Source organism: Chionomys nivalis, chromosome 1 (genome assembly GCF_950005125.1).
Source record: "Chionomys nivalis chromosome 1, mChiNiv1.1, whole genome shotgun sequence".
In the NCBI taxonomy this organism is placed as follows: Eukaryota; Metazoa; Chordata; class Mammalia; order Rodentia; family Cricetidae; genus Chionomys; species Chionomys nivalis.
In genome coordinates this window covers 58,660,998-58,688,342 of record NC_080086.1, presented here as the reverse complement: position 1 = coordinate 58,688,342, position 27,345 = coordinate 58,660,998, and the positions used below count along the sequence as shown (strand labels likewise).

At 46.0% G+C, this 27,345-nt stretch overlaps 1 protein-coding gene across 4 annotated transcripts in view; it reads right to left on the bottom strand.

The window, feature by feature from the left end:
- Prickle2 (prickle planar cell polarity protein 2) overlaps positions 1 to 27,345 on the bottom strand; it is a 355,220-nt gene that overhangs the window by 24,695 nt on the left and 303,180 nt on the right. For all 4 annotated transcript variants that reach the window (XM_057767802.1, XM_057767809.1, XM_057767826.1 and 1 more), the window contains 5 exons: positions 26,239 to 26,352; positions 23,097 to 23,234; positions 21,105 to 21,308; positions 18,148 to 18,334; positions 11,906 to 12,781 (listed from right to left, as the gene is read on the bottom strand). In XM_057767802.1, the coding sequence (XP_057623785.1) occupies positions 11,906 to 12,781; positions 18,148 to 18,334; positions 21,105 to 21,308; positions 23,097 to 23,234; positions 26,239 to 26,352 (1,519 nt within the window). The remainder of the gene's footprint in view (positions 1 to 11,905; positions 12,782 to 18,147; positions 18,335 to 21,104; positions 21,309 to 23,096; positions 23,235 to 26,238; positions 26,353 to 27,345) is intronic.

Sequence of the window (27,345 nt, the reverse complement as noted above, 5' to 3'; positions counted from 1 at the left end):
GGCTGTAATTCTCTACCGAGACTGGATTTGCAATCCAGAGGCTGCTTCTTCATTCGGCTTTCTTTAATTACCTCTTGAATATAGCAGCTGTTTCCTGCTGGGGCCCTGACCCATCCAGGGAGTATATCAGACTTATTCATCAATGTGCAGTGACAACGAGCAAGGTGCTGAAGCATGGTAGGCACTCAATAAATATTTGTCGAATAAATAAAAATAAAACAATTCAACATCACAATTCCTTAAGATACCTTTTCATTCTCTCTTCATTTTTGTCCTTTCAAAATCATCTTGGACAAAATTTTGGTTTGGAAAGCAGATAAAGCAGGGTTGCTGAGGCTCACCAGCTAAGCACACTAGAAAGCCAGCCCCTCAGAGTAGATCTGGGGAGGGAGGGTACTGTGAGGGAAGGGGTGGCATCTTAGGCCATTTCTGCAAATGAGATATAAGATATTAGAGATTGGAGCCGGGCGGTGGTGGCGCACGCCTTTAATCCCAGCACTCGGGAGGCAGAGGCAGGCGGATCTCTGTGAGTTCGAGACCAGCCTGGTCTACAAGAGCTAGTTCCAGGACAGGCTCCAAAACCACAGAGAAACCCTGTCTCGAAAAAAACCAAAAACCAAAAAAAAAAAAAAAAAAAAAAAAAAAAAAAAAAAAAAAAAAAGATATTAGGGATTGGATTGAGAGTAAATAATATCCACAAATCAGAGAGAGGCCCCCGAGCTTAGTTGAGGAAGACAATGGGGACAGATGGTGCTGATATTCTTTGAGTCCACTACGGGGGTTGAAAATTCTTCTCTTCTACAAGTTCTGGGGTTCAGAAGAATAAAATATGAAATAAAATATGTCCCTTTCCCTCATGTGCTCCATTCAATATAGCCAGACAGAAGTGTGCCACCCAGATGCCTGGTCACCAAATGACCTCTACAACAAACAGCTCCAGAGGACAGAAAAGACGGTGGAAGCCACCTGTGTCTTAAGGAGTCCCAACTCCTGAGAAGAGAAAAAGCATCAGATTTAGAGGTGCTCCCAGGACAGAAGTCTTGCTTATCCCAGGCACTGAGCAGCTTAGGCATGGTGAAACTGGAGTTCTAGTAAGGGAGCTGGAGGGCAGTGTCAGCAAGACGTGGTGCGTTTGTCTCCCAACAGATGGCACGGCAATTGAAGCAGAACCATTGCCCAGGGCCATGATAGGCCTGTTTCTAGAGCTGAAAATGATCTCCAAGGAAAACGTCTATGGCTCTGATGTCTCCATTGTCTTCCTAGTTCTCACCCCTTATCCAGGCCAGTTTTTTATCCATAGACTCGATGAACAAATTAATTTGCTGAACCATATGAGAATTCTCTGAGAAGTTAATTGATAGTGGTGGTGGTGATGGTGGTGATGTTGTTGTTGGTGGTGATGGTGGCAGTGATGGTGGTGATGTTGGTGGTGGTGGTGGTGGTGGTGATGAAATCAGAATTTTGAGGTGACAGCCACTCTGACTGTGAGGCTGGTGAGGGAACTAGGTCATGGATTCTGGTAATCTCTTCTATCTCAGGAAAGATAGGAAAACAGATCCAGTGAGAAAATGCTCATCTCTTGGGCTAAAGAGAATTCTGTCCCACACCCATCCTCTGCCCAAACATCAGGGCTGCCTGACATGAGAGCTCACACAGGTCGGATAGCTGACATCTCCAGGTGGCCAAACCTCACACTCACTCACTAATTCTGACACGTGCCTTCTAGCCTGTCTGTTAGAGTTGATTCCCAAATTCCATCCCAGTTCGCTTCTGCAGGAGGTAGACACTTGGGTGCCTAACAAAAGAAATAAAACTCTTCAGTTGCGAAGTTGCCAGGTGCCAGAGTGAGGAAAGGCTTCAGACGTATCGGCTCAGGCCTCCCTGTGCCCTCATGTGGCAGAATTTACCTTCGATCAGCGAGCTGCAGGCCTGAGGGATAGAGCACAGAGCTGCAGAGGAGGAAGATGCCAAGGTCAGCCTCACCCTGCTAAGCTCAAGTCAAGGCGTACTCCTGCTGGAGCAGACGAAGGAGGTGGGGTTCTCGCCACTGGCCATCACGCCATCCTCTGAGTTGGATGAGGATTTTGGAATTCTTTATAGTTAGTCTAGTCTCTGTGCCTTGGCATTTCTTATGGTGCCAGGAAATGCAGGTGTAGGCTGTTGCTCTGGGCACCATAAGATGTCTGGAAGTCTCTCCAGCCTCTACTAGAAGCCAGCAGCACCCATTGTGGCTCTAAGCTTGCCTTCCCACTCACAGCCTCTGACCTAGGCCATATGGGTGTCTCCAGTAAAGGGAATTTATCCCTCTGTCTGGTATGTGATGTGATGTGGTGGTGGTATGTGTGTTCACGTGTGAACATGCATGTGGAGATGAGAGTACAATCTCAGGTTTCACGTTTTAGGTGCCATCTTTTTTTTTTTTTTTTTTAGACATAGTCTCTTACTGGTCTGGATTCACCAAGTAGGCTATGTTAGGAAGGCCATGAGCCTAGGGGATCTCCCTGTCTATGTCCTCAAATGAACACAACAGAAAAAAGTGGACGGCTTTTGTAACAGGGTCCACTTTAGTTGTAGAATCAAAGTGAAAGTCCAAAGTATACGAGATGAGAGATTCACAAGAATTGAAAGATGGTTAGTATGGGATTGGTTAATAAGGGCAAAGGGTTTGGAGAGATCTCTCAGCTGGTAAAGTGCTCAAAAGCATAAGGGCCCAAGTTTGAGCCCCAAAACCCATACTAAAAGGGGAGGGCAGTCATGGTGGCATAGCAGTCACGGGCAAGTGCTGGAGAGACATAGACAGGGAGATCCCCTAGGCTCATGGGAAAATTCTGTCAACCAATCAGGTGCCAATCTCTGAAGACCATTAGCCAGTCAGCTTCATTGAACGGATGAGCTCCAGGTTCAGGGAATGACTCTGCCTCAAAAAAACAAGGCAGAGTGATAGAAGAAGACACTCCATGTCAGTCTCTAGCACACACCCACATGGGTAATACACAGACACCCCTCCGCACACACAGAAAGAGAAATGTACTCCTTGAAGCTGGATCTAGGTTTGAATCACACCAGAATTCCATTGCTCTGGGAGGAACTTCCCATAAGGCAAAGGAGTAGAGGGCAGATGGGAAGTTTGGTACAGACCTACTGAAAGATCCTGTGTTAACACCAGAATGAGCGCAAGGGACACAGCAGGTGATCATGGGAAGGTCGGCACCGTACAAGCCTTGAGAGAGCTGATGCTTGTCTTTCAGGCTGGCATGCTTTACAAGAAAATGGAGGATGCCAAGATACATTTTTTTGTTGAACAGTTTTCCAGTGTCATTCCTTTGGTGATCAAATAAACAAAATCAGCCACCCTTTCTCATCAGCAGCCACGGTTACTTACTCTTGACTGAACTGACTGTCCAGATCCCAAAGAGGTTATAAACATGCCTCCCCACCATGATCGACTCTACCTCTCTGAAACTGTAATCTAAGACAAACCCTCTTCTATAAGATGCTTTGGTCATGGTAGTATACCACACCAACATAAAAGTAGGTAGTATAACCCCCCACCCGCTGCGGTAATGAAAGGTTGACTTCACTGCCTAGTCCTGTGTTGGGCATGTGATTCTGGCCATGGAGGTCAACTTAAGAACTGTTAAGTGATCCAAGTCAGAGCAATGAGATTTAATTCTGGACTTTGGGAATGGGCTACTGAAAAAAAAATTAATCTCTTTCCTCTTTATTGGATACTAAGGGATAGGGCTGCTAACAGCCACATTATGTAACTCAGCATCTTATGTAACTTAGCAACCTGCCTTGGGTTGCGAGCATACCCCTCTCCAAAGCACCTAGCAACCTGTTGGCAACCTGGGTTCCCACCTGCATAGAGTCTCATACCCGCTTTAAACAACAGAAATAAGTTACTCCCTTAGCAAATGCCCTGATAACATCCTGTTTCTATTTAAACACATTCTGGAACACAAATGGGGACCTATGGGTTAGGGACCCATTCAGCCTGATCAGGTCCAGATGCATGACAATAAGGGCAATGGGACCCCCCTAATTACCATCTTATATGGAGGCATAACTGGCATTCATACAACTAAGATCAGATGCATTATGGGAAGGGATATGAGGAGTGAGCAAAAATTATATGATCTAAGCCTCTTTCTCAAAATTGTGAACCACTCAAATTATATCCCTAGTGACCTAAAATCTCTACCTCTTGAATGTCATAAAGAGAAGCTCCAAACAATAATCAGGCACCTTGAGTACCTGCACTCATGTGTCCACTGTCAATCTTGACAATGTATTATTTATTTCTAATCCATACTGTGGCTTTGCTTTTGATTAATTACCATGCTACTTTATAATCTGTGTGGACTTCTATTTTGTTCTTGAGTAAGAGGCCAAGAACTTGGGAACACATGGCGCAGACCCTGCCCACTGCAAACAAGAGTCTGTATGCCAGTGCAATGACAATTCTGAAGCATTTCCCAAGTCCTTCCCAGGCGGACCCTAGTGGGGAGGTCAATGGATAGGATTCAAGTAGGTTCTAGGCTTTCAAATGCACAGCTCCAAACACCATTGGGTGCTAGACTGAATAAAAAGGAGAAAGCAAACCAAATACCGATGCTCATCTTTCTCTTCTTCCTGACTGTGGATGCAGTGTGGTCAGCCACCATGAGCCAGGCCTCGACGATCATGCCGTCCTGCTGCCTTGATGTCCCTACCACGCCGACTATACCCTGGGGCTGTGAGCCCAGACAGAACCTTCCTTCTTTCAGTTGCTTTTGCCATGACAACAAGACAAGTTATTAACATAGAAATTAACTGGAAGATTAGGGCCAGACGTTTCCTGAGCATATCTGAGGTGTGGCCCCTCAAATGGTACCCAGTGGTTAAGGGGGTTCTGCTTAACTATTTAAATAAAGAAACCACACTGAAGAATAGATAGCCCAGCTATACAGAGCAGAGGAACTGTTCCACCCCCAGTGCTTATGGAACTAGTTTGCATTATAATGATTAAAAGGCATTTCAGACATTTCCGGGAGAGCGAGCCATGCCAGTGGTCGCTTCAGACTGTTGCTGTTGTTCGCAACTTCTCCGCTTGCCATGAATGCTGAAAAACTTACCTCACCCCCACCTCCAGCCACCAATGGCTTTGCATCGAACAACTGAATCCCCCTTCTCCAGGGAGGGAGATGAGGCCTGTCCAAAGGTACAAATGACAAAGTGTGCCGTGGATGTGACAAAAGGTGGGGAGCCCGTCAGCTCTCTCCTCGGAGCCAGGCCAACCACACAGGCAGTTTCTGCCGATGCTGGCACAAGTCAGCGGTTCTGATGCTGAAACCTCTCACCCAGCACCAGTGTCTTGCAAGTCAGTCTTCCCCTGTCTCCCAAGACCCATTCCCTGCACAGGTTGTCTTGACCTTCCTCTTATTTTAAACTTCTTTACCCTGTTTATATCCTGGACACTACTCTGGACTGCCCCCTTCGCTCTGGTCTTCCTATGAGGCCATACTGGCTCTTTGCTAGTTACATGGCCCTAAAACTATTATGGCCATAAGGCCATCTCATCAATATGTAGATCAGATGATGTCCCCTTGCTCCCTTCTTGGCGTGACATTTTAAAGGCTTTCCCATATCCCTCGGAGGTCTTTCCTTCTTTACCAGACTTGTGACTGTCTTCCATCCAGCCATGAGCTTCCCTCGCGCACACTTTCCATATCCTACAAGCACAGGGCCTTTGCACGTGCTGCTCTTCACACTGTTCACAGTCCTTCCCTTATTGTCTCTCTTTTTCAGGATGCCCTCCTCGATTGCCTGCCTGCACCAAGACTCCTCCTGTGTATAGCTTGTAGGATACCATCCCTACCACCTGCAGTTCTATACTGCTCCTTCGAATGGTTACTGTCAACTCCACTAGACTATAGATACAAGCAGAGAAGGTCCCAGCTCATTTTAGCTCAGAGCACATCCTTAGCGGCACATACAGACAGTTGTCCCTACTAATGCCAGCAGCTGCTGATGTCCTATGGACCCTTCCAGGGTGCAGGGCACTGTTCTGAATTCTCCTTAGCAACCCTGACGTTACAGTTTAAAGATGAGGACACCGAAGCAAGAATAGGTAAGCCAGCCTTCGACTTCCGCAGGCCCTGCACAGCCTGTGCTCTCGTTCAGCCAGCTGTACTTCACAGAGCAGGCACTCAAGTCACAGATGCTGAATGAATGGGAACGAAGAAGTCATTTTCCCTTTCCCTGACTCCTGCACCTGGATTCCCTTCCTGCTGGTCTCGGCTCTAGCTGCTCTAACCACCACCTACAGAAAGCAGTTATTCCTTGAGGACCATGCTCAGTTTTTCAGCCAGGACCATCTCATAGCCTAGAGCTGTCCAGTGGTAATGGCTTCTGTCAGAGGCCTCCAGTCCCATCTCTGCCACACACTGGGGCCAGGTCTGACCTTCTTCTATTATTTCACTTGCCTGGGCACCAACCCCTGGACCATCTGTCCCGGTCTCCCTCGTCTTTCTAAGGCTGACCGATCTCGGCACATCACACACGACTGATCCCTCTGCCTCCTGGTCCTTCGGCTTTACTGCAGACTTGTGCTCTTATGCTTCACCTCCAAGTCAGACTGACACACACACACACACACACACACACACACACACACACCAGCTACAGCAGGAAATAGAGGCCTCGTTTCCTTATATAAAATCACTGTGCAAATCCCCTGGCCATGATCATGGCCCTTCTCGTGAGGACATGGATCAGGGCAGGTAAGAGCACGGACTTTACAGTCTGCCCCACCTGGGTTCAAGTCACCGCCATTTGTTAGAACTTACATTAAAGAAGTAGGAACTTCTATTTATCTAAGGCATGGTGTCAGCATTGACAACTGCCATGAACGTTAGCGTTCTCATCCCCGAAATGGCTGTGATAGTGCTTTATCCCCGAGGATTCTAAACTACAATGCACGTAAAGGTGTCAGGCGTTGACTCATGACCAGTGGTCTTCTATGATCACTATTATCGTGTAGTGACCCATGACATCTGGGAAAGAGCAGGGTTAAGGAGCTTTGCAACGTTCTCCCACTGGTGTTTACACAGTGGTAACTGTGCTTTCCTGAGTCACCCAGTGGTAGCAGAAGGCATGGACCGCGTTTTCCATGGAGAACGGCTTGCGCACTCCCAGTTCTAAACAATCTGGGTAGTGCCAGGGCCCAGATCAAATGCTGGCAAATGACTGAGTTGTGCTTTTATTAAGATCTGTTCAAAAGAACAATGCTGTCCACAAAGGACCATGCTGTCGGCCAGATTAAACACTGAACTTACCCAACAGCATAAGTTACCTACCTCAGAAGGAAGAATAAATCCATTCTCCTGAACCAAGCGTTAGAGGCTTAGTGAATGATATCTGTAACCCAGTCTATGATTCCAAGGCTTAGAAATGAATGAATGGTTCAGATCATTGTATCCTCAAAAGACTACTAAATGTTCTGGCGGACTTCAAATGCATCCCCGAGGATCAGAAAAGAGAAGGCCAGCTTTCTACAGCTTTCAAAGCTGTATCTTCAGTGTAGGACTATGTGGGATAGGATGTAAAAAGTCATTTATGCTGTGCTACAAGGAGGACCAGAAGCTGTGCTTGTAATATTAGCCCTCATTTTTCTACCTGGTCGTCATGTCTCATAGTCCCATGGTAAACCAAGGGCACAAAACGACTTTCTTCACTTTCCTGCTTTCTTCAGTTGCTGCTTGGGGAAAGATGAGGTCACAGGGGTATTGCTACACACAGCAAACCCCCACATTGGTGAACACCAGGAGAGGGGGCAGCTGAGTCATCCTGCATGTGTCCTGGAGGAAAAGGAACTAACAATATGCAGTATCCAGAAACCATTACAGAGGGGCAGACACGTCTCTTGAATTTAACTACACCTACCCTTGAATTTTTGTAAAATCCCTACAAAGGAAGTATTAAGTCATTAAATCCTGATTTCTAGAAAATCAAGTCTTTGAGAACTTGTTTTGAGACTTGTTTAAAGTCACAGGACTCCTGAGCAATGAAGTGGAGCTAGGCCTGGTAGTCGGGGCTTGCGATCCAGCTGCTCAGGAGGCTGAGCAAGAAGGATCACTAATCGAGGCCTGCTGGGCAACTGAGTGAGACCTAGCTTCAAAACAAACCATGAAAGGAAAAAGGCGGTGGAGGTACAGCTCAGGGGTGGAGCATTGACTGCGCAGGCGTGAGGCTCTGGATTCAATCCCTAGTCGTGCGTTAAAAAATAGATGAAGGGACGATCTGAGCCCAGGGTCCATATGAGAAGTAACTGGGTAGAGTGTTCTCCCCAAAGCCCCAGGTTGAACCCCCAGCACCTCATGAACTGGGTGTGGTGTGTTCCTGTGATCCCAGCACTGGAGGCAAGAGATCCAGAAGCTGAAGGTCCTTGTCAGCTATATAATAATGAGTTTGAGGTCAGCCATGAGACCCTGTCTAAAACAAATAAATAATGATTTTTGAAGAAATTAATGTCGGAACCGTAACTCCCAACCTACTATTGTTTTCAACCAGTGGCTGAGAAACCATAAAACCAAGGCTCCAAGGCTTGTGTGAGAGCTCCCAGAGACTGACAGTGGGGTTAACCCTGCACACAGACCACACACTTACTCTGTCCTTTCGTCTGGCAGGGTTGCCATTAGCTTCATGCGGTTAATGCAATTTAAATTAATGGAAAGGCAATTTACATTTCGGTCCATTGCTGTTGCACTTGAGATAACTCCTTTTGGCTGTCAACCTGACTGCCCCTGGAATTAACTGAAACTCGAGCTGCCGGGCACTCCAGTGAGAGAGTTCTTGAACAGGTTATATGAAGCTGGAAGGCTCACTCTAAACCTGGGTGGCATCTCTTGGCAGACACCCAGGTTAAAAGGACATGGAAGATGTAAGCTTTGCTCTCTGCCTGCTTGCCCTCACCCTCGCCAGCAAGTTCTTCTATCCCGTCTCTGAGACATTCCTTTGCCGGTGTGAGGACCAGTTTCTTTGGGATTCTAATACAGACTGTAGACCCGCAGCTCTCCAGGAATCCCCCAGGCCTTCAGCGCTAGACTGGGGCCACTCAGACATCCAGCCTTGTGGACTGAACAACTCCTGGATTCTTGGCCTCTTGACTGTGATACAGCCATTGTTAGACTCCCTGAATTACATACATCCTGTAAGGTGGTTTAATACCTCCCTGTACAACCTCCTGGTATGTACGTACGTACGTATGTATGTATGTATGCATGAATGTATGTATATCAGTTCTGTTCCTTTAGAGAACCCTCATTAATATAGCACTTATATCTTACCTATAGACCAATGACCTGTGACGTTCATTACATTTAATATTAATTAATCTAATTTTAATAGTTACACATGGTTGCTAGTTACCATATCGGACAGTGCTGATCTCCGGAGTCTTTTTTTCTCAGCCTCATCACACATGGCTCCATGTTTCCCTTCAGAAATCAGAGGCAGAGGGAGTGTCCACTGATGATCCTCTGAGAACTACAGGGTAAACACCCCTCATCTCTCCCTTAGAACTGGAGACTGTGTGTGCTTTCTTGGCCTTCCTCAGACTCCTTCTTGATGCCCCCAATTTCCTCATAAGATCCCCTAATGTTATGGTCAAAATAGACAAACCCAGAACATGTTTTAAGACAACAATACACATCGGAACAACATGGAGGAGCTAGCAACACAGATTCCTGGGCTCTGCCTCTGGTGAGCTGTGCTGCAGAGGCGCTGGGGAGAAGGCTGAGGAGCACACATCTTACCACATGTCCTAGTGGTTCTAGGGCACGTGGTCTTGCCTAAACCAGCTTCAGAGGCTGAAGTGCATGTTTACCTACTGTCCTCTTATGATTATAGCACATGAGTGTTCCAGGGAAGTCCTTGCTGCACCAACTGCTTATTTCTACAATGTCAGGGAAGGTGCTTATTCACCCAAGTCTCATTTTTTCCATCATCTGAAACGGGTTGGGGGGGGTGGTAAGAACAGCTGAGCTTTGTCTTCTGGGACAAATGGGAAAACAGTTAGTAAAAGCTTCTGAGGAGAGAGACAAGGCGAAACTCATTGTATAGACATCCTACGACTCAGGCTTTTGTTTGTTGTGGAGAGAGTTCAAATGGATTCCACATCTTTAAAAGTCTGTGTTTTTAACTGCTCTGAAAGATCTAATCAAGTGGGGGCATATGATGACAGCAGCTGCTGGTTAACAGAAAGTGTGGCTCTGGAGTCAATGGGGCACCTCCTTGTTCATCCCTGGAACACTGGGGTCAATAGCCAAGCCTGGACAGGAGGGGTCATGCAGGCCCTACTCCTTCCTGCTGAACTAATGGCTACTGAGGGCTCCGGGAGGGTGGGGAGTCATTATCTTTGGATGAGTACCCTCCAAGCTCCCATGGGTAGTTCCATGCTCTGGTCACTCAGAAAACCCCTGGTTAGAACTCAGTGGGTCCCAAAACAAAACAAAATGACATGGACATGAAAAAGGGACCTATTGGCAGGAGGGGAAGAGAGCAGGCCTGGGAGGGAGATGAGAGGCTGGTGCAGGAGAGTAATCACAATATGCTATACACATGCATGAAGTTGTCAAAGGGCAGATTTAATTAATTTTAAAAAACTGAATAATACTCTAACTTTTTGGTTCTGATTTCACAGCTCAGAAATAAGAATAATGATGTTTTCCTTGTAGTGTGATAACTTAATTAATGATTAATATTTGCGTTGTGCCCAGAACAATGGTTGGTATGTGGAAAGAACTGTATTTATTAGCTGAAACATTCCTGTTTATGATAACTGGCAGCGGGGGCTGAGCAGCAGCTGAGCCCATCAGGTGGGGCTACCAGAGTTTACCTTCTCTATTCACAGTTCGAGCAAGCCTCACCCATGGCCTACAAGGAGATGTCTCTATGCCGCAATGACAAAAGGGTGTAGACCCCAGACATGTTGCTGACTGTGGGACCAGGTAGGAAGGTACACCCGTGACTCCGATTCTCCGCTGTTAGAGAGACAGAAACACTAGTATACCTAGTACACCCTAGATCATTCTTATCCAGGCGCAGACTAACAGTGGCTGTGCTGAGCCTGACTGAGACACTCCCGACAAATGACTCACTGGTTGAGTCTGACACAGCCCTCTGGCCAGCTTGCATACCCTGATCAGTAAGAGAAGCACACAGAACGTACAGTAAAGCCACGGTCATCTTAGGCAACTGTCTGATCTCTATAGCCAGCTGGAAAACTGTTGGAGACAGTGTCCTTGGATGGTCTGCCTCCATCCTGTCCCTTTCCTCCTCATCTGCATATTTCTCTGTATTTCATATACATGTTATATATATATTTAATATCTACATATTACATTTTATTTGTATGTCTTTGAGATACTGGGCTCCTCAAACAACACCAGGCTGGGGCACTCGCATCCCAGGTGTGCGGTAAACACCACCTTACAGCTATTCTTCCTCATGAATGCTACTGGCCAACATTTCGCCTTACCCCTGGCCACCCCTCCAACTTTGCTATATTCCCCCCACATACACATACAATGCCACTCTCAAGTAGTCCAAAGGCAATGATGGGTGGGCGTGGTAGGATGCACATCAGTCTGAATGTCACCAGAAGAAATGCCACACAATCTCCAGAGCCCTACCCGGCAAGCTGAAGCCAAACCCAGAGAAGGCATAATTTCTGACTTGGCTCCTTTCCTTCTACCGAGAGCATCTGCCCACTCTTAAACCTCATCATGTACCATAAGCATCCAGACTTTGAACTCAGGCTTCTTCTCTATTAGAGACATTAAAGACGGAAGTCAACCTTCCTCACCATCCATGTGGAAAGACATTGTATAGAAAAACACTGTAGTGCCCAGGACCAACTTACCTGTTGCATTTGACAGGGCCAGTGATTCCATAGAGCCACGAGGAGTTTGTTCCGTGGGTGTCATGTCCTCTGTGTATTTCAGGGAACTGAGTGGACGACGGGGCCGACACTGCTGCGTTGATATGCCACCTTCTTCTTCCTCTTCCTCCTCCTCGTACTTGGGAACTGGGATGCTGCCTCGGGTTTCACTAAAGCTTTGGCTGGACATATCGCTGTAGCTCTCCTGGGACATCAGTCTCCCTGGGTAATAGTCCTCACGGCATTCCTTGATAAAGCTGCCACCATGCCCCTTCATGGCCATTGATGAGCTTCTCTTGGGATTGCTGAAGTGCTTGGCCCACACGTCAGGCTGGGCTCCTGCTGCCTGCCCTCCTGGGCCATAGGAAGTTCTGATGTTGCACTGGCTGAGGAGCTGCAGAGGACTCTGGGATTGGTTCTGCTCCATCTTATTCCCATAATGGAAGGGCTCATCCCGGCTCCTCCAAATAGGGTCCCGGTTAAGACTGGGTGTCTGACTGGATAGGCTAAGGAGATCCATCTGCACGGACAGGGGGTCCACATCAGCCGAGAGCCGGTTAGAACTCACCTGCAGCTGGCTGTGCTGGCTCAGCATGGCCTCCTCTGTTTTGCCTTTGTTCTTGCCAATTTTGGCACTGCGGCGAGACTCCTTGGCTCTAGCGTTCTGGAAGGCCGAATCAGATGAGTCAGAGCCATTGGGGTCCTCCCCGGCACTGCAGGCCCGTGAGCAGAATATCTGGCCCTGCTTTGGGAGGAACGGTCGCCCCAGGAGGGACTTCTTACAGTGAGCACAGCAGAAACAGGTCTCGGTAGCATGCCAGTGTTGGCCGTCATAGGTCATTTGACCTTGGTCGATTCCTGGGAAGCAAGAGACAGAAAGGAGGCTGAGGAGCTGTACCGAGCACTACAATACCACATGAAATAATATCAAAACAAAGCAAAACAAACAAAAAACTACGTCACTTGCTCTATGATCAGGCCCCATGCAATCTGTGCCCACATCCTTATCCAGTAGAATAAGTTAGAACTTATAGTCAGTTGGCTTCTTAACTTCCCTTGGTAGCAGCATGGAAAATGTAGATCAGAACAGCTTAGTCGTGAATTCCGCCAGAGACACATTTTCCCCAAATAGCAACAGAAGTTGAGCATCCTTAATCGAAAAATCCAAACTCAAAATGCTTCAAAAGCCAAAATTTTGGTGTCAACAAGATGCTGCTAGCAGAAAATTCTGTATAATAAAATTGCTTCGTACATAAAAGTATTTACGATGTCACATAAAAGTATCTTGAGATTATATGCATAAGCTATATAGGAAATATAAATGAGTTCCATGTTTAGACTTGTATCCTAGCCTTCAAGTACCTCATTATAGACACGCATGATTCTAAAGGTTGAACCAATTCTGCTCCCAGACATGCCACTTAAGGGATAGTCAATCTGGGAAAGTACTAGTCTGATAAAGCACTTGATTGTTTGAGCTGAGTTTCTACCAGGTAATGGCTTGCCTAAGGTAATAAAATTAATTAGGCATCAGAGACCAGATCTGTACTCAGAAATCTTGCTCTGAAAAGCCGTAACAGTCCTGTCTTCTTTACTCTACTCAGGAATCTGCTTCTCAAGAGCCTTCTTGTCCACTGCCAATAGTAGCCCTGGCTGCTTCTTGACTTTTCCGTATAGTGTCAATACTCCTTTCTATCACACCATTGTCCACACTTACAGGTTTATTACCTATCTCTTTCACGGAAAGAGGTACTGTATGGAGAGAGGGTCAGAAGTCTCCATGGGGTCTTCAGGACCTATGTAATAGTTCTTCCTACTTATAGTGGATGAATAGACGAACCATATCACTACTTATAGTGGATGGATAGATGAACTGTATCACTACTTATAGTGGATGCATAGACGAACCATATCACTACTTATAGTGGATGCATAGATGAACTGTATCACTACTTATAGTGGATGGATAGATGAACTGTATCACTACTTATAGTGGATGCATAGATGAACTATATCACTACTTATAGTGGATGCATAGATGAACTGTATCACTACTCGTCATGAGACATAGGGCAGTTACAGTAGCTGCTTGTTGGATGCTATAGTGTGAGTGTCTGTTTCTCCCTCAAACTCCATGCTCAATTCCTAATACCCACCAATGCTAGTATTAGGAAGTAGGATCCTCTGAGAGTTAATTTGATCATGAGGTTCTGCCCATATGAATGAATCGATATCCTTGCAAAAGAGACCCAAGGGAACTTGTTCATCCCCTCATATGGTGACATAATGAGATACCAGCTCTGAGCCCGAAAGTGGACCTTCATAGACACCAAATCTGTCAGGTCTTTGACCACGGCCTTTACATACATACTCCAGAGCTGTGAGCAATGCTTGCGCTGTTTAGAAACTGCCCATCCTGTGGTTCTGAACAGACTAAGTCAGTGGAAAGGCAAGAAATGGGGAGGGAGGAGTGGGCTCCAACTCTCAGTGGGGGAATCCTGCTTACTCTTGGTAAGGATAAAAACATGAGTATGTTTGCAAAAGATGTTGTCATCCTGTTGGCACACAATCTGCACCCAGTGTCATCAGGAAAAGAGGAACCACAGTTCCTTCATGGCAGAACTCAGCTGTCGCGGTCCTGTGTGCTAGGAAACCTCCCACATCCCTTCAATTCTTCTCTTGCTTCTTACTAGTTCCTCTGGCCTCTTTTGATGGAAAGAGGGTGCTTCCCTTGGGGATGCCATCTCTGGGCCAAGCTATTAGCTTGGGGCGCTAAAACCATCCTTGTAACAAACCTTGGCTAGTAGTTAACAGTATCATCTAGTCCTGGGTTCTGGTCTAGGGATGGCTCATAACCAGCAACAGGGCAGTGAGAGGGATACCTGGGGCTGCTTCTAAGAGAGCTATAACAGGCAATAAGCAGGCAGTTGGAGTCCTGCCCAGGGACAGCCTATTAGAATATCGACCCTTGGGATTCCTGTGGGCAGGAACCCATCTCATAAGACTGAAGTGCAGAATGATAAAGGTATCCCCACAGCACTAAAACGAACCTCTATTTTTAGTGGCTAGAGTTTCACGGCCTGGATTTTCAAAGTGTGACATCCACACTCCTTTCTAGAGAGGGATAAACCAAGAACTGGGAGGGAACTGATTGCTGGGACCAGAGCGCTGTAGGAAGCAGCTTATTCCTAGTAGGTTCTATCCCTGCTGACTCTCGTGTTACTAGAGCCCAGAGACAGGTGTGAAGGAGGCAGATTCTTCTCCTACTAGATGTTCCCCAATTTGGAGAAGGAAGTGTCTCTTCATGTAGGCACTAATCCCTATGGACAATAAGAGGGAAACTTCATGAGGACAAGAGCTGTTATGTGGCAACCCCATTTGAGAAGGGCACTGTGTACCTAACTCTACCCCCGTGGCCACCAGCATTCCCAGGGAGACTAAGGATGGAAAGCTGGGATGAGGCTGGGAATAGATATCTCTATGCTGGGGCTCCAGCTAATGCTTCTGCCCAGGCCTAAGGGAGAAGCTACGGACTACAAAGGGATGTAGGAAAACGTGCTGAGAGTGGGGTCAGCCCAGCTCCGCCAATTCTGCGGGCTGTGAAACTGCTGACGCCCGTCTGCTAAGTTTGTATCTTAATTCTGTGCTTTCCATCAGTGTGGGTCAAGGCCTATTTCAACTCTAGGCCTTGCTTTCCCCAGCAGAGGCACAGAGATGAGACTAGCCTGTCGTGAATGCTTCATCTAGCCTGCTGGCCAGTGAAACTGTCTTTCCTTTGGTTTTATTAGGTCTGAAAGCCTAGTTCTCTCTTTGCAGAGGGCCACTGCCTAGGTACTGTCCAGAAACAAACCCCCAGACGACCTCTCTTTCCTCCTCTGCAGTTTTTCTTCTCTGTGTCGAGAGCTCATTTTGGTATCTTCAGCTGCCTGGGATCGTTGGTGACATGCAGTTACTTAGTGTGGTATCCCACAGCTGTGTCCTTGCCCACACTCCACCAGAGAACTTGGAAGGGCGAGTCCCCTGCCCTGTCCACCACCATGCTGCAGGGGAGCATGGGAGTGGGCTCAGAGGTGTTAGAGGAAGGCCAAGCTTTCTGGAATGGGGGCTCACGGACAGGGTGGGGAGGGGGAGTGCAGGGGCAGCAAATTACGAAGCAGCCAGGCAGGCAGCTGAACATTGCCTCTGATAAACACCACTGATGTCAGATGGCCCTCTGAACTGCTCCTGAACTCCAAACATCTGGAAAAGGGCTCTGTGTTCAACATCTAAGCATGCCTTAAAAAAAAAATCCCCCCTCTAAGCCCTCTAAGCCCTCTCTAAAGGAGTATGCATCTGCTGCCACCGCGGCCTCATCTGTTTATAAGACTGTTTACTCTGCTATGCACAAGCAAGAGTCCTGTTGCCTTGGTAACGGCTGCCTGATGTAGGATCTGCTCTGAACAGCTGCATAAATATGGAATATTTGTACAGTATGGGCTGAGGTGTGGCATCGATGGCTGGGGTACACATGATACACACAGCAGGATCTTGCTGTCCTAGGGAAATGACATTTTGCAGAAAAGTAGAAGTAAAAAAAAATCAGGGACAGCAACTTAACTATAGCAGCAGACAGACTGCAGACCACAGCAGTCACCTTTTCTAGTAAAATACAGATGGGTGCCTTTTATGGGCTCGAGAGGAAAGGAAGATGCCAATAAAAGCTGTGGACAGCTGAAGAAAGACGGAAGACTGAAGGGCCGTTTGAGGTACACACAAGACAGTCGTAAATAGAGTTTTCTCTCCCAGCTTCTGGGAGAAAATGCTTAAGTAGCCATTTGTGGTGAGGCTTTTGGCCTCTGTGGAAAGGGAAAGGACACAGAAAAGCTATCAGAAGATGGTATCGATGTTGTGGGTTAAGTGTCTAATGCTCCGTCTTTCCCACCTGGGTAAGCCCTGAAACCCACCCATTCACAGCCTGGAGTCAATACAACACACCACAGTCTCTGTGATGGCCACAGCCACTTCCCTGTCTCACAGCTTAGATCCCTATTTCCTAATTAAAAGCATATATATATATATATATATATATATATATATATATATATATCAGCACGTCTGAATGTGACAATCCTAGAAACAGAATGGCTCTGGGCACCTGGTCAAGGTAGCATTTGGTGAGAGGAGAGGGCACTTTGGGGAAAGGGTCTTCCATCACCTAAGTCTAGAAGGCACTGTTAGAACTCTCATTTCTGATGAACCCCAGGGAAAAGGCTGCTTCCTTTGAATCTCTATAAAAGCAAAGTAGAGCAAAATGGAGCCATGAGAGGGGAGTCTCCACATCTCCTCACTGCAGGTATGATACTGGCAGCTTCCAAACAGGCTTCTTGGAGTTTCGTGACCACAGAAAGGCCGTAGATATTTATCCACTGCCACCATTTCTTAAACAGTGCTGCATTCCCAAGGCACCAGAAAAGGCAAGGCAGAAGCCCATCCGATGAAGCTGACCTGCTGAAGGGCTGAACGAATGGGGAGGATTCTCACCACCTTCAATCTGCCGTGAACCGGGGACACACAGTTTGCAAACTGTTCATTTTGATCTGCCTTTGCTTAGGTTCACTGTTGGTGAGTCTCTAGAAGGCAGACTTGCTGGAAGCCAGTGGCCATCCCTCATTACCAAAGGCCCCCACCCCATTCTTCCCTCTGCCCATTCCTGATTTTGTCTGAAATGTTGTTGAGGGTTATGTCCATGTCTCCCACATTTTCCTTTTGGGACCTCACACTTTTTCCTGGGGGTGAAAAGTACACCAAAAAGTCCTACTTGAAGGTAGATGGAGGGTCAAGTCAGGACTGATAAGGTCCCATCCAGAGGAACTAACTAGGAAACTGGTGTGTCAATTCCTTCCTCCTCTTGAGAACGCGTGTCTAAAGACTGTGTATAACCAGAACAACATTTCAACCACCCTGTGAACATCATTTGCTCCTAAAAGATGCCAAGAGAAGGCAAACTGAACTGACACAGAGAAAAACGAAACAACAGGCATTATTTTTAACCCTTCATCTACCTCTACCTGAGGCCGAAAACTCTTAGGCTTTTCTGGCAAAATGATCCAAGAACTTCCTTTCATTGAAGCTGGTAGGAGTTGGTTATTATTATTATTATTATTATTATTATTATTATTATTATTATTTATAACCAAAGGGGTTATAACTGGGTCAGACACAAGGCGGAGTCCATCTGGCCTTACCTATGTGCTGGGCACAGGTGTCACAGTATTCTGCATACAGGGACTCGAAGCAGTGGCAGCAGTAGGGCCTGCCTTCCTTCATGATGTAGCGCTGGCCCCCCAGCACAGTCTCACACTCAAAGCAGCAGAAGTGTCGCATGTGCCAGTGCCGCCCCTCAGCTTCCGTGCACTCGTCTGCAAAAATGATCTGGAGACGGGAAAGCCACTGGTCAGTGTCCAGGGCTCACCATGACGACACACCGGAGAGAGTTACAGAGCCCCAGACTATGGAGATGAGAAAGCAAGTGTGACCCCTAAGCTGACAAGCAGCACTGCACGTCTGTAAGCTAACCCCACACATACCAGCTCATACCTGAAGCACAATTCACTACACTGACACATTTTGGTGGAAAGCAAATGGTCTACCTTGGAAAGAATAGCTTCCACACACCAGCTTCATTTGGCTGAGGCACAGGGTTTTCTAAAATGGGGAATGTCATATGAATCCTTGGAACTCTCTTCTTTTTCTTCTTGAAAACATCAAATTGGGCAATGCTTGGAATGCATTTAGTATGATAATAATCTTCAGCTAAGAAAAGTGACTGCTGCTTCCAGATGAGAGGCCATGTGGCCAGCTGGCCATGGTTCTTAACACTTCCCCATGCCTCAGAATTGGTCACCTTCATGTCTAATACTTTCCTGGTCCTGAGAAGTATTTCATGTTTTGACCCATCAGAGTTGTTTGAAACTTCAAAGCATATATTTCAAAATTATTTTGATGCTACAATAATCAGTTTAGTGTGGTGTTGTCATAAAAACTAACATATAGATGAACTCTCTGAATTAAGAGTCTGGGAATCAATTTGGTTGTCAAAGTTGGTGCTAAGATCAACTATGGTAAAATAGACTCTAACACATAGGGCTGGGACAATTAGAAATCTCATGGAAAACCATCAGTTGAATCCCTCCCTCCCACCATAAACAAAAAGTAACTGAAAGGGGATCTAACAGGACCTAACAGGAAAGAGTGATAAAGGCCTTCAAAGAAACAAAAGCTGTAAATCTTCTTGACCTTGGTCTGGGCAATGGTTTCACAGTCATGGAGACATAAATGTGTATAACAATCTGTAAATAATAGATCATGTGGACTTCATCAAAATAAACACCTTCATGCTTTGAAGAATATGAGTAAGAAAGGAAAAATACGAAATGAATGGGAGACCATCTCTGTGAACCCATGCACCCGACAATGGACTTATGTCCAGATCATATGAGCAACCCTCACAAGTGGAAAAAAATTCATCTGACTGTGAAAAATGAGCAAAGGCTTACAACCCATAGTTCTTCCTCCCAAAATTAATAAATAAAATATTTTTTATTAGAATAAACAAATTATTATTATTTGTCTATTACTATAATAGACAAAAATATTTAAAAGGTACTCAACATTATGAATGGCTATATAATTATACATTAAAATATAACTGTGGCATTATTTTATACCTATTAGATTGGGTATAATAAAAACAATACAATTGCATGTGTAGGAGCTGGAATTATCTTACCTAGGCAATAAGAATGGAAGGTGGGACTGCTGTTTTAGAAGATAGTTTTGTCTTCCTTCAAAATTTGGGCTTAGAATTACCATGAAAAACATTCAAATTTTAAAATTTATGTGTATCTAGAAATGCACACATCAGTGGCATTGTTCATCACGGTTAACAGCAGAAACAAATGCACACCAGTTGCTAAATGGCAAAGCCAAAGGTGATATATGCATAAAATTGTTCATAGAGAGTAATGCAATTCCTGCTCAGCCACGGAGAGGGATGAGGTGCTAATATTGACTACAACAGAAATTGACTTTGAAACCATCATGCTAGGTGGAAGAAGCCAGAGGCAGAAGGAAACGTGAGAAGATTTGATTCATATGAGATGCTAGCACTCGTGAATCCAGACAGGGACAGGGCTGGGCGATGGGGTTAAAAGGAGGAGAAGAGCATGGAGTGGGTGGAGGGTGCTGACTGTTCACGGTTGTGAACATGATTTGCGATCAGGTAGCAGTGGTGCTTGTTCAACTTTGTGATGTGCCCTTGTGCACTTGAGGCAGAAGGCAAAGGGACTGCCTAGAGTCCCAGAGTTTGACCCGTGTTCGCTTTTTTAACAAGGACCAGGGAGTCGAGCACCTCAACTTTACTATCAGAATTCACGTTAACGAAGGCACACCAGGTCTCTAGAAAAAGTGAAGCCCTCAGGCAGTTTGAATGGACAACTGGCCTTGTCCTGGTGGAGCTGGCAGGTAGACATTCTGATTTCTTACCACAATGTTCTCAGACACCTGTGGTGCCAGGGGTGGAACCATCCAGACAGTTACCCAATGATCTCCAAAACTTTTGTAGGGGGGAAAAAAGATCAAACACCATCATCCATTTTCTTCCCCTCACTAATCAATTGTTCCAGAGGATTTTCTAGAAATGGAGTTCTATTTCTGATGAGGACTTTCGAAATTTTTAGCTGGAATCTAAAGTTGCTCAATGGCTTCTTTATATTTTTATTTATTTATGTGTGAGTGTCTATATATTTAACTGTAAGTTAGCTGCATGGCATTTGAGGACTTCGATGGTTATAGTATGTGGTTCCTCACCCTGTTCTTACACGGGAGACCCTGAATCCACTATGCTGAGTGTTATGGGTCATATGCCAGATGCCAGATCCACCATGATTGGGATACGGGTGATGGTTCTCTCTGGAAAGGGTTAACATAAGAGGGTAGAGTCAACTAAGGTTGTTTGGCCATGTGCATGTGTGGTACAACAGAGGAATTGTGGGGCAGGTAAGAATACTGGGAATAGTGTATGGGGAGAGAGAGAGAGACAGAGACAGAGAGAAACAGACATCATGACACGGAAGGTGCCACTTCTACTTTCCATGGATATACCAGGAAAGTTAAACTCTTCCCACACGGATGGGGCTCTGACCTCATCACAGGCTGCACAGCGCGGCTTCAGGCACTCAGCATGGTGCCTACCACAGTAGATCTTCCCATCTTGGTAAAAGTAGATCAAGTCAACCAAAAGCTCGTTGCAGACAGTGCATATAAAGCAGGGTGGATGCCAGCAGATGCCATGGCCAGCACGTGATGCAAACACAGCAATGTCCCCACCCTTAATCTGCCCTCCGCACTGCAAGGCAAACAGAAACAGCATCAACATCAGCTGTGTAAGAATGACATCCAGTGACTACCAACAGCTAGCTCCTAGGGCATGATATGCATAATAGTTAGTGTGTCCCCTGCTTTTTACATACCTGGTAGGGCACATTTATCTTGTTCTTCCCAGGAGCCCCTACCCCAGGGCCTAAGTAAGACAACTTATGTAACAGGGAATGAGAAATATGAAGGTGTGAGATGGATTCTCAGCATGGTAGTATAACTGGAGGCTGTGCTTTCGTTTCCCAGCTGCCCAGTTCCGAGTAATCACACAGAAACTTATTTTAATTACAAACTGCTTGGCCTATTAGCTCAGGCTATTATTAACTAGCTCTCACAACTTAAATTAACCCATTTTTACTAATTTGTTATCACCATGTGGCTGTGGCTTATCAGTAATGTTTTGACATCTTTCTCTTTTGGCAGCTACATGGTGTCTCCCTGACTGACATTTTCCTCCCCCTATCTCTATTTGAGTTTTCCACCTGGCTCTATTCTGCCTGAGTATTGGCCAAAATCAGCTTCTTTATTAACTAATGGTAATAAAAGATATTCACAGCATACAGAGGGACATCCTACCTCATGGTAGTATACAGGGTGGGCAGGATCTGCAGTCAACAAGTCAACTTATAAAGCATGGGTAAAAGGCCTAACCATTTCCTACATATCCCAAAGTTCATGCAAAGGCATAGCCACATTAACACTGGCAGGAAAGGCCACAGAGAGAGGGGCTTGACTGGGGTGGTGGCCTGTACTACTGAACGGGAGGGTAGAGGGCACATATAGTCCACTCACTCTTAAATTGCTTCTCCCTCTTCCCTATGCCTTTCAGGCATGAGTTTTAGCTCTCTACAGCATCTCTTCGTATAATCTTGATTGAAAAGTACCATAGGATATACAAGGCAGAAATCACAGACAACTCATGCTTACCGCTGGGGTTAAAATACAGAGCTATGTTCTGAGGGTAAGATATGGTGGTCTTCCCTGGAAAGCAGGAGTGGGGTGAGGTTGGCCCAGGCAGGTGATATACCTGTCCTGCTTTAGCACTCTCCTCTACCACACCCAAAGCATTGCTACAGCAGAGCAGGCAGAAGGTAACTCCAGATCCTTCAACTCAATGCGGTGCCGAGGAGATGGCATGGGGTCTCTCAGACTTTGACAAAGAACCCTCAAACTCAGAATAAATTCAGGTATCATCCCTCACACCATCCTTTAAAGGTCATCCATGTTGGGATGATCCTGGATGAGAGACTGACTTGTGGTCCAGATCAAAGGATGAAGGCATGACCCTGTCTGGTCCTTCCAGTTCTTTACATGGCTCTCCATGAACTCTGCCATGATCAGTACATCCCAGCCCTTTTGTCCCTGTGATCCAGTCGCAGGCCACAGTCTCCTGTCCACAGGAGCTACCCTCCTGCCTTAAGGCCCCCATAGTTGTTTCTCATGTTCAAGATCTGCATGTCTCTTCTGCACAGCTCTGCATGCCTTTGCTCCAGATGCCACCTTCTCAGAGGGGTCTTCTATGACCCTTGAGACTGCAGTCATCACACCTTTCTAGTCCTTCCTAGCCCCCTTCTGCAGCAGTTTTTCTATTTTACTGACTTTATTTATTGTTTGACCTCCCCTGGTGCATAGTTATTTATGTGAAAAAGACAAAGCTTTCATGTCTCTTGCTCATGCTGTATTTTCAAGGCCTAAAAGAGGGTGAGCACAATAAAATGACTAGAGAATGAACTTCTTCCTGGCTCCAATCCATCCTCACCTGTTCACAAATGGCTCCTGTCATGGTAACGGGGAAGGGTCTGACGTTCCCTCGGCCCAAATTCTCACGTTTCCTCTGGTTGCTGAACAGCTTCAGCTCCCTCTTCTCTTCCTCATCCAGGGAGTTGCAGTATCGAACCTGAACACACAGAGGACAGCATGGAGGAGGCTTCATCACTCCAGGGGAAGTACTGACATCCCCACTCAGGGCTCACAGCTTGGAGCTACTTAAGTGAGCCAGCACCAAGACGGGTGATAAGCAAAGGGAAGTCTGCAGGCTGTGAACTCTGGAGTCCATGCCTCCGGAAGGAGAGACATTCGAGAATGGCTCCTTACCCTTCACACTGTCCCCACACTCACACTGAAGTCACCAAGAGTGGCTCAGAGACGGCAATTTCCTGGAACATTCTCCTTACAAACTGTAAGGAGCTGGAACGAGCCCTGCACCAAAGAATGGCCCCGATCTGGTTGTCAGTTACGCACATCATCTGTTCTCCATCCTGCTCTGGGATATGAGAATAGGCAAGCATTGGTCTGGACTCTAATGTGACAACATGAGAAAGAGACTTCCTTCTTTTTAAAACGCAGAGTGTCAAAGAATTAAGGGAGGGACAGCAAAGGCATCTGCCTCTGGGATCTGCCACTCTGTTCCATTGTTTTCTGCACTTGGTGATTGTGCCATGATCCTGAACTATTATTTATTAATGCTATTCTTAAATATGACTCACTTCAAGAAACTTGGATACATTTACTTAAAAGGAAAATGGGTTATTACTACATAAAGAAAAGTCAGTCAGCCGCAAAGCTGGGAAGGTAACTCTCAAACAGAACAAAACCATACTGTCAGATCCCAGCCGACCACTGCACCTCCGGGAGATGCTAAAACGGATGTGCTTACTGATGATGGGAGAACAGAATGGGCTGTAGTGATATTAGGAGACCTGCTGGGACCAGACTGAGGCTTCTTCCTTGTCCCATCACTGCATCACGAAGAGAAAATGTAAAAGGAACCAGGCTCTCATCACACGTTCAGTTTCATTTATTGCCATGCTTGCACCCCACCTAAGCCATACTTATACCTTCCTTTGCGTCTCATGATTTTTTTTTCTGGAGTAATCCAGATATCAGACTACAGATATGTTGACTACACTGTGCAGACAATTTTTTGTTAAGAAAATAACAAGCAAAGCTTTCAACTAGGACTGCTGTGTGTTAATTTGAAAGTCAGAGCAACTAAGTCTATTTAAATTTGTGCTGTCCAAATGAAAAGAGAAGGATCAAGCATTTGCTTTAGAGTCAGCCTCTGCCTTCAGAAGAGGCCACGTCCCCATGTCAGATGAGCAGATCTTGTCCACTGGCTCTCATGTATCACGTCTTACCCACATGGAGTCATAATCCAAATGGCGTCTAATGAAAGCACAGTTACCCATGAACAGAGCGAACCACTACGAGGGCAGATCAATTCCCTCCCTCAAGTGACAGTTAAAAAAAAAAGTCTTCAGGGGAATGTTCTAGAAACCTAACAGCCCACAAAACATGGTTGCAATGACATTTTATGAGCATGCTTTTAAAAACAGGCACACCCCTCCTGCTTGTAAAAACTTGCGTTTTCACCTCCAGATTCGTTATCCAGGCATCCGGTTGCAGTGCTTGCTTTCATCTTTAAAGGAGTCAGCTTTTGTGTTTGTTTTATGAACTCTGAAATAGGCAGTAGGAGAGAGAGAAGCCGCTTTCTAGGGAGCTGCTTCAGGTTTTGAGACGCTGTCTCACTTCTTCAGATTCATATGTTTAGTTTTGCAGTGCTGAGGATTAAACCCAGGGCTTTGCACATGCTAGACAAGGGCTGGACTAATATCTGCACTCTCAGTTCCTCAGCATTCGCAGCGCCAATTGCCTCCTTCCGGGCCAGCAAGACATTGCTCAGGAGGCAGAGATGCCTGCTGCAAAATATGATCTTCTCAGTTTGAGTTTGATCCTCAAAACATACATGGTGGAAGGAGAAAACAAATCCCCGTAAGTTGTTCTCTGACCTTCACATATATGATGTGGTATGTGAGTGTACACACACGCACACACACACACACACACAATCTCATAAAAATGTTAAAAAAAATTATTCCCTTTTATGTAAATATGTCACCTGAGACTCAGCTCATGTATTGGATGAGCTGGTAGGAACTAGCATCCAGCTCTCTGCAGGGGTAATTCTTTCCTTTCAATTTAAATATTATGCTTTTGTTTTAAATAGAGAGCTAAATAGTAAAAATCTGTAGGATTCTTGATTTTTGAAACCAGATACCTACAAATTAATTTCCAGCTTAGAAACCTAATCTCCTCCCACACGATCTTTTAGAAGCTTCCATTCAGATTTCTTCTTTAGGATCAATGTGATTTCAATAATAAGTAACGATGGCCAGGCACGGGAGGGCCTCTGTAGCCCAGCACTCGGGAAGAGGAGGAGCGAGAGAAAGAGTCCATGAGCTGCGGAGAGGGTTCCAAGTTATCCTGGATAAAGTGAAAGCCACTCTCAAAACCTCAAACTCAGAATCAAATAAATAAACGCTTGCTTCCAGAGCTCTGTTTCTGGAACTAGACAAAAGGAATGTCCACGTTCACACTACTTTCAAAATACAGATGGCTGACTCTAACAAGGTGGACTCTGGCTTGACAAACGTCCTGGTGAGAACTGCCAATCTAGACCCGGAACTTTGGCTGCCCTCGACACGGAAAACCTGTACATTCACTTCTTAGGAAACAATCCTCAAAGTCTGAGAGACTCACAGCATTTCTTCCAGTCCTGAAGCGGTCCTTAGTCATCCTCCCAACTCCCACAAGCAACTGGCAGGACACATTCCAGTCAGAAAACACTGGCCTGGGTTTTCAAACAGCAGTCCCTGCTTTCTGTACTACTCAGTCATGCCAGGCTTGGAGTCTAACCCTGTCCAGGGTGAGACTAGTTTTCTTCTGGGGGTGAGGGGTGGGATAAGGAGTGGTCTCCCAAATTATCAGCCAGTTTCTTTACATTCTAATTAAAGAAGCTAAAATTTCATATCAATTGCCAGATGGCTTTTTGGCAGCAATCTTACTGATCACAACATTAGGAAAAGGGTCAATCCAGCAGAAGCCCCCTCCAAACACCTTACCTCATTGTCATGGGGCGGCAGCTGGTGCAATAGCTGCTTGATTCGCAGTTTCTCTCCAGGACTGTTGACATATGGGACTTTCTCTTCTGGAAGGCAGCTATAGTACTGGTGCACCTGAGGGACAGAACACACAGAACACTTGTGACTATGTCACCACTCCTCACCACCCTGAGAAAGGCTCACAGTGGGACACTGGCTGTTTCCATTGTTCCTGCCACTCCTGGGGACAGTCAACTGCTGTCCTTTCTAAGGAATACACAGAAGAGCACCCTAGAAGACAGAGCCAAGTGAATTGCCCCTCACTTGGGGGCTATCCTTCTCTGGCAGGGGAAAGGAAAAGCCAAAGGAATTCCCTGTCACAGGAGAATTCGGCAAAGGCACAGGTGAAGCCAGAGGGCAAGGCTTTCCCAGCCGATTCCCCCGCAGCGTTGCTTTACCATTTTCTGTGCCGCTGTCCCATGGGAGGCACCTCTCTAGCCAAGGGATGTGTCGGTGCCTGCCTAAATACTGTTCTCAAACCTTTCCCTGGCACTCTGTAGGTTCCTGGGTGTCTCAGCCTCCACCTACGTCAAAAGCCCTCCAGGTCTTGAGCCATGTGCAGTGCAGGCAGCACAGAATTACACTGAACAGAGACTCAACGCCGGCTGCAGAGCGTGTAACTCAACAGCAGCAACAGCGCAAGGACCTTTGCATATCCTGCAATGCTGCTCTATTTAACTGGTATAGCTCGGCAGTTTCTGAGGTTCACTTGCTTTGAAACACCAGTGAAAGTACCCAACATTTGCCTAAGAAGAGAAGGAAGACATTCTACCGAGGCTATGGACCTCTAGGGTATAGGAGGAGGAACATAACAGGCCTAGTTTAAGTGTTTTTTTTTTCTTCCAGAAGCAGTAAGTTTCTAGTATTTTGTAGATTTAAAAGAATACACACACGCGCCACACACACACACACACAGAAGAAATTGGAAGGAAGAAAATGGTGTAATTATATTTTAATTGAAATATTTATTTTTATATATTTATGTGTATATATTTATGTGTGCTCCTGTGAGCTTATGTGATTCAGTGCTTACAGGTGTCCCCTGAGGGTAGTGGGCAGTCATGCTGG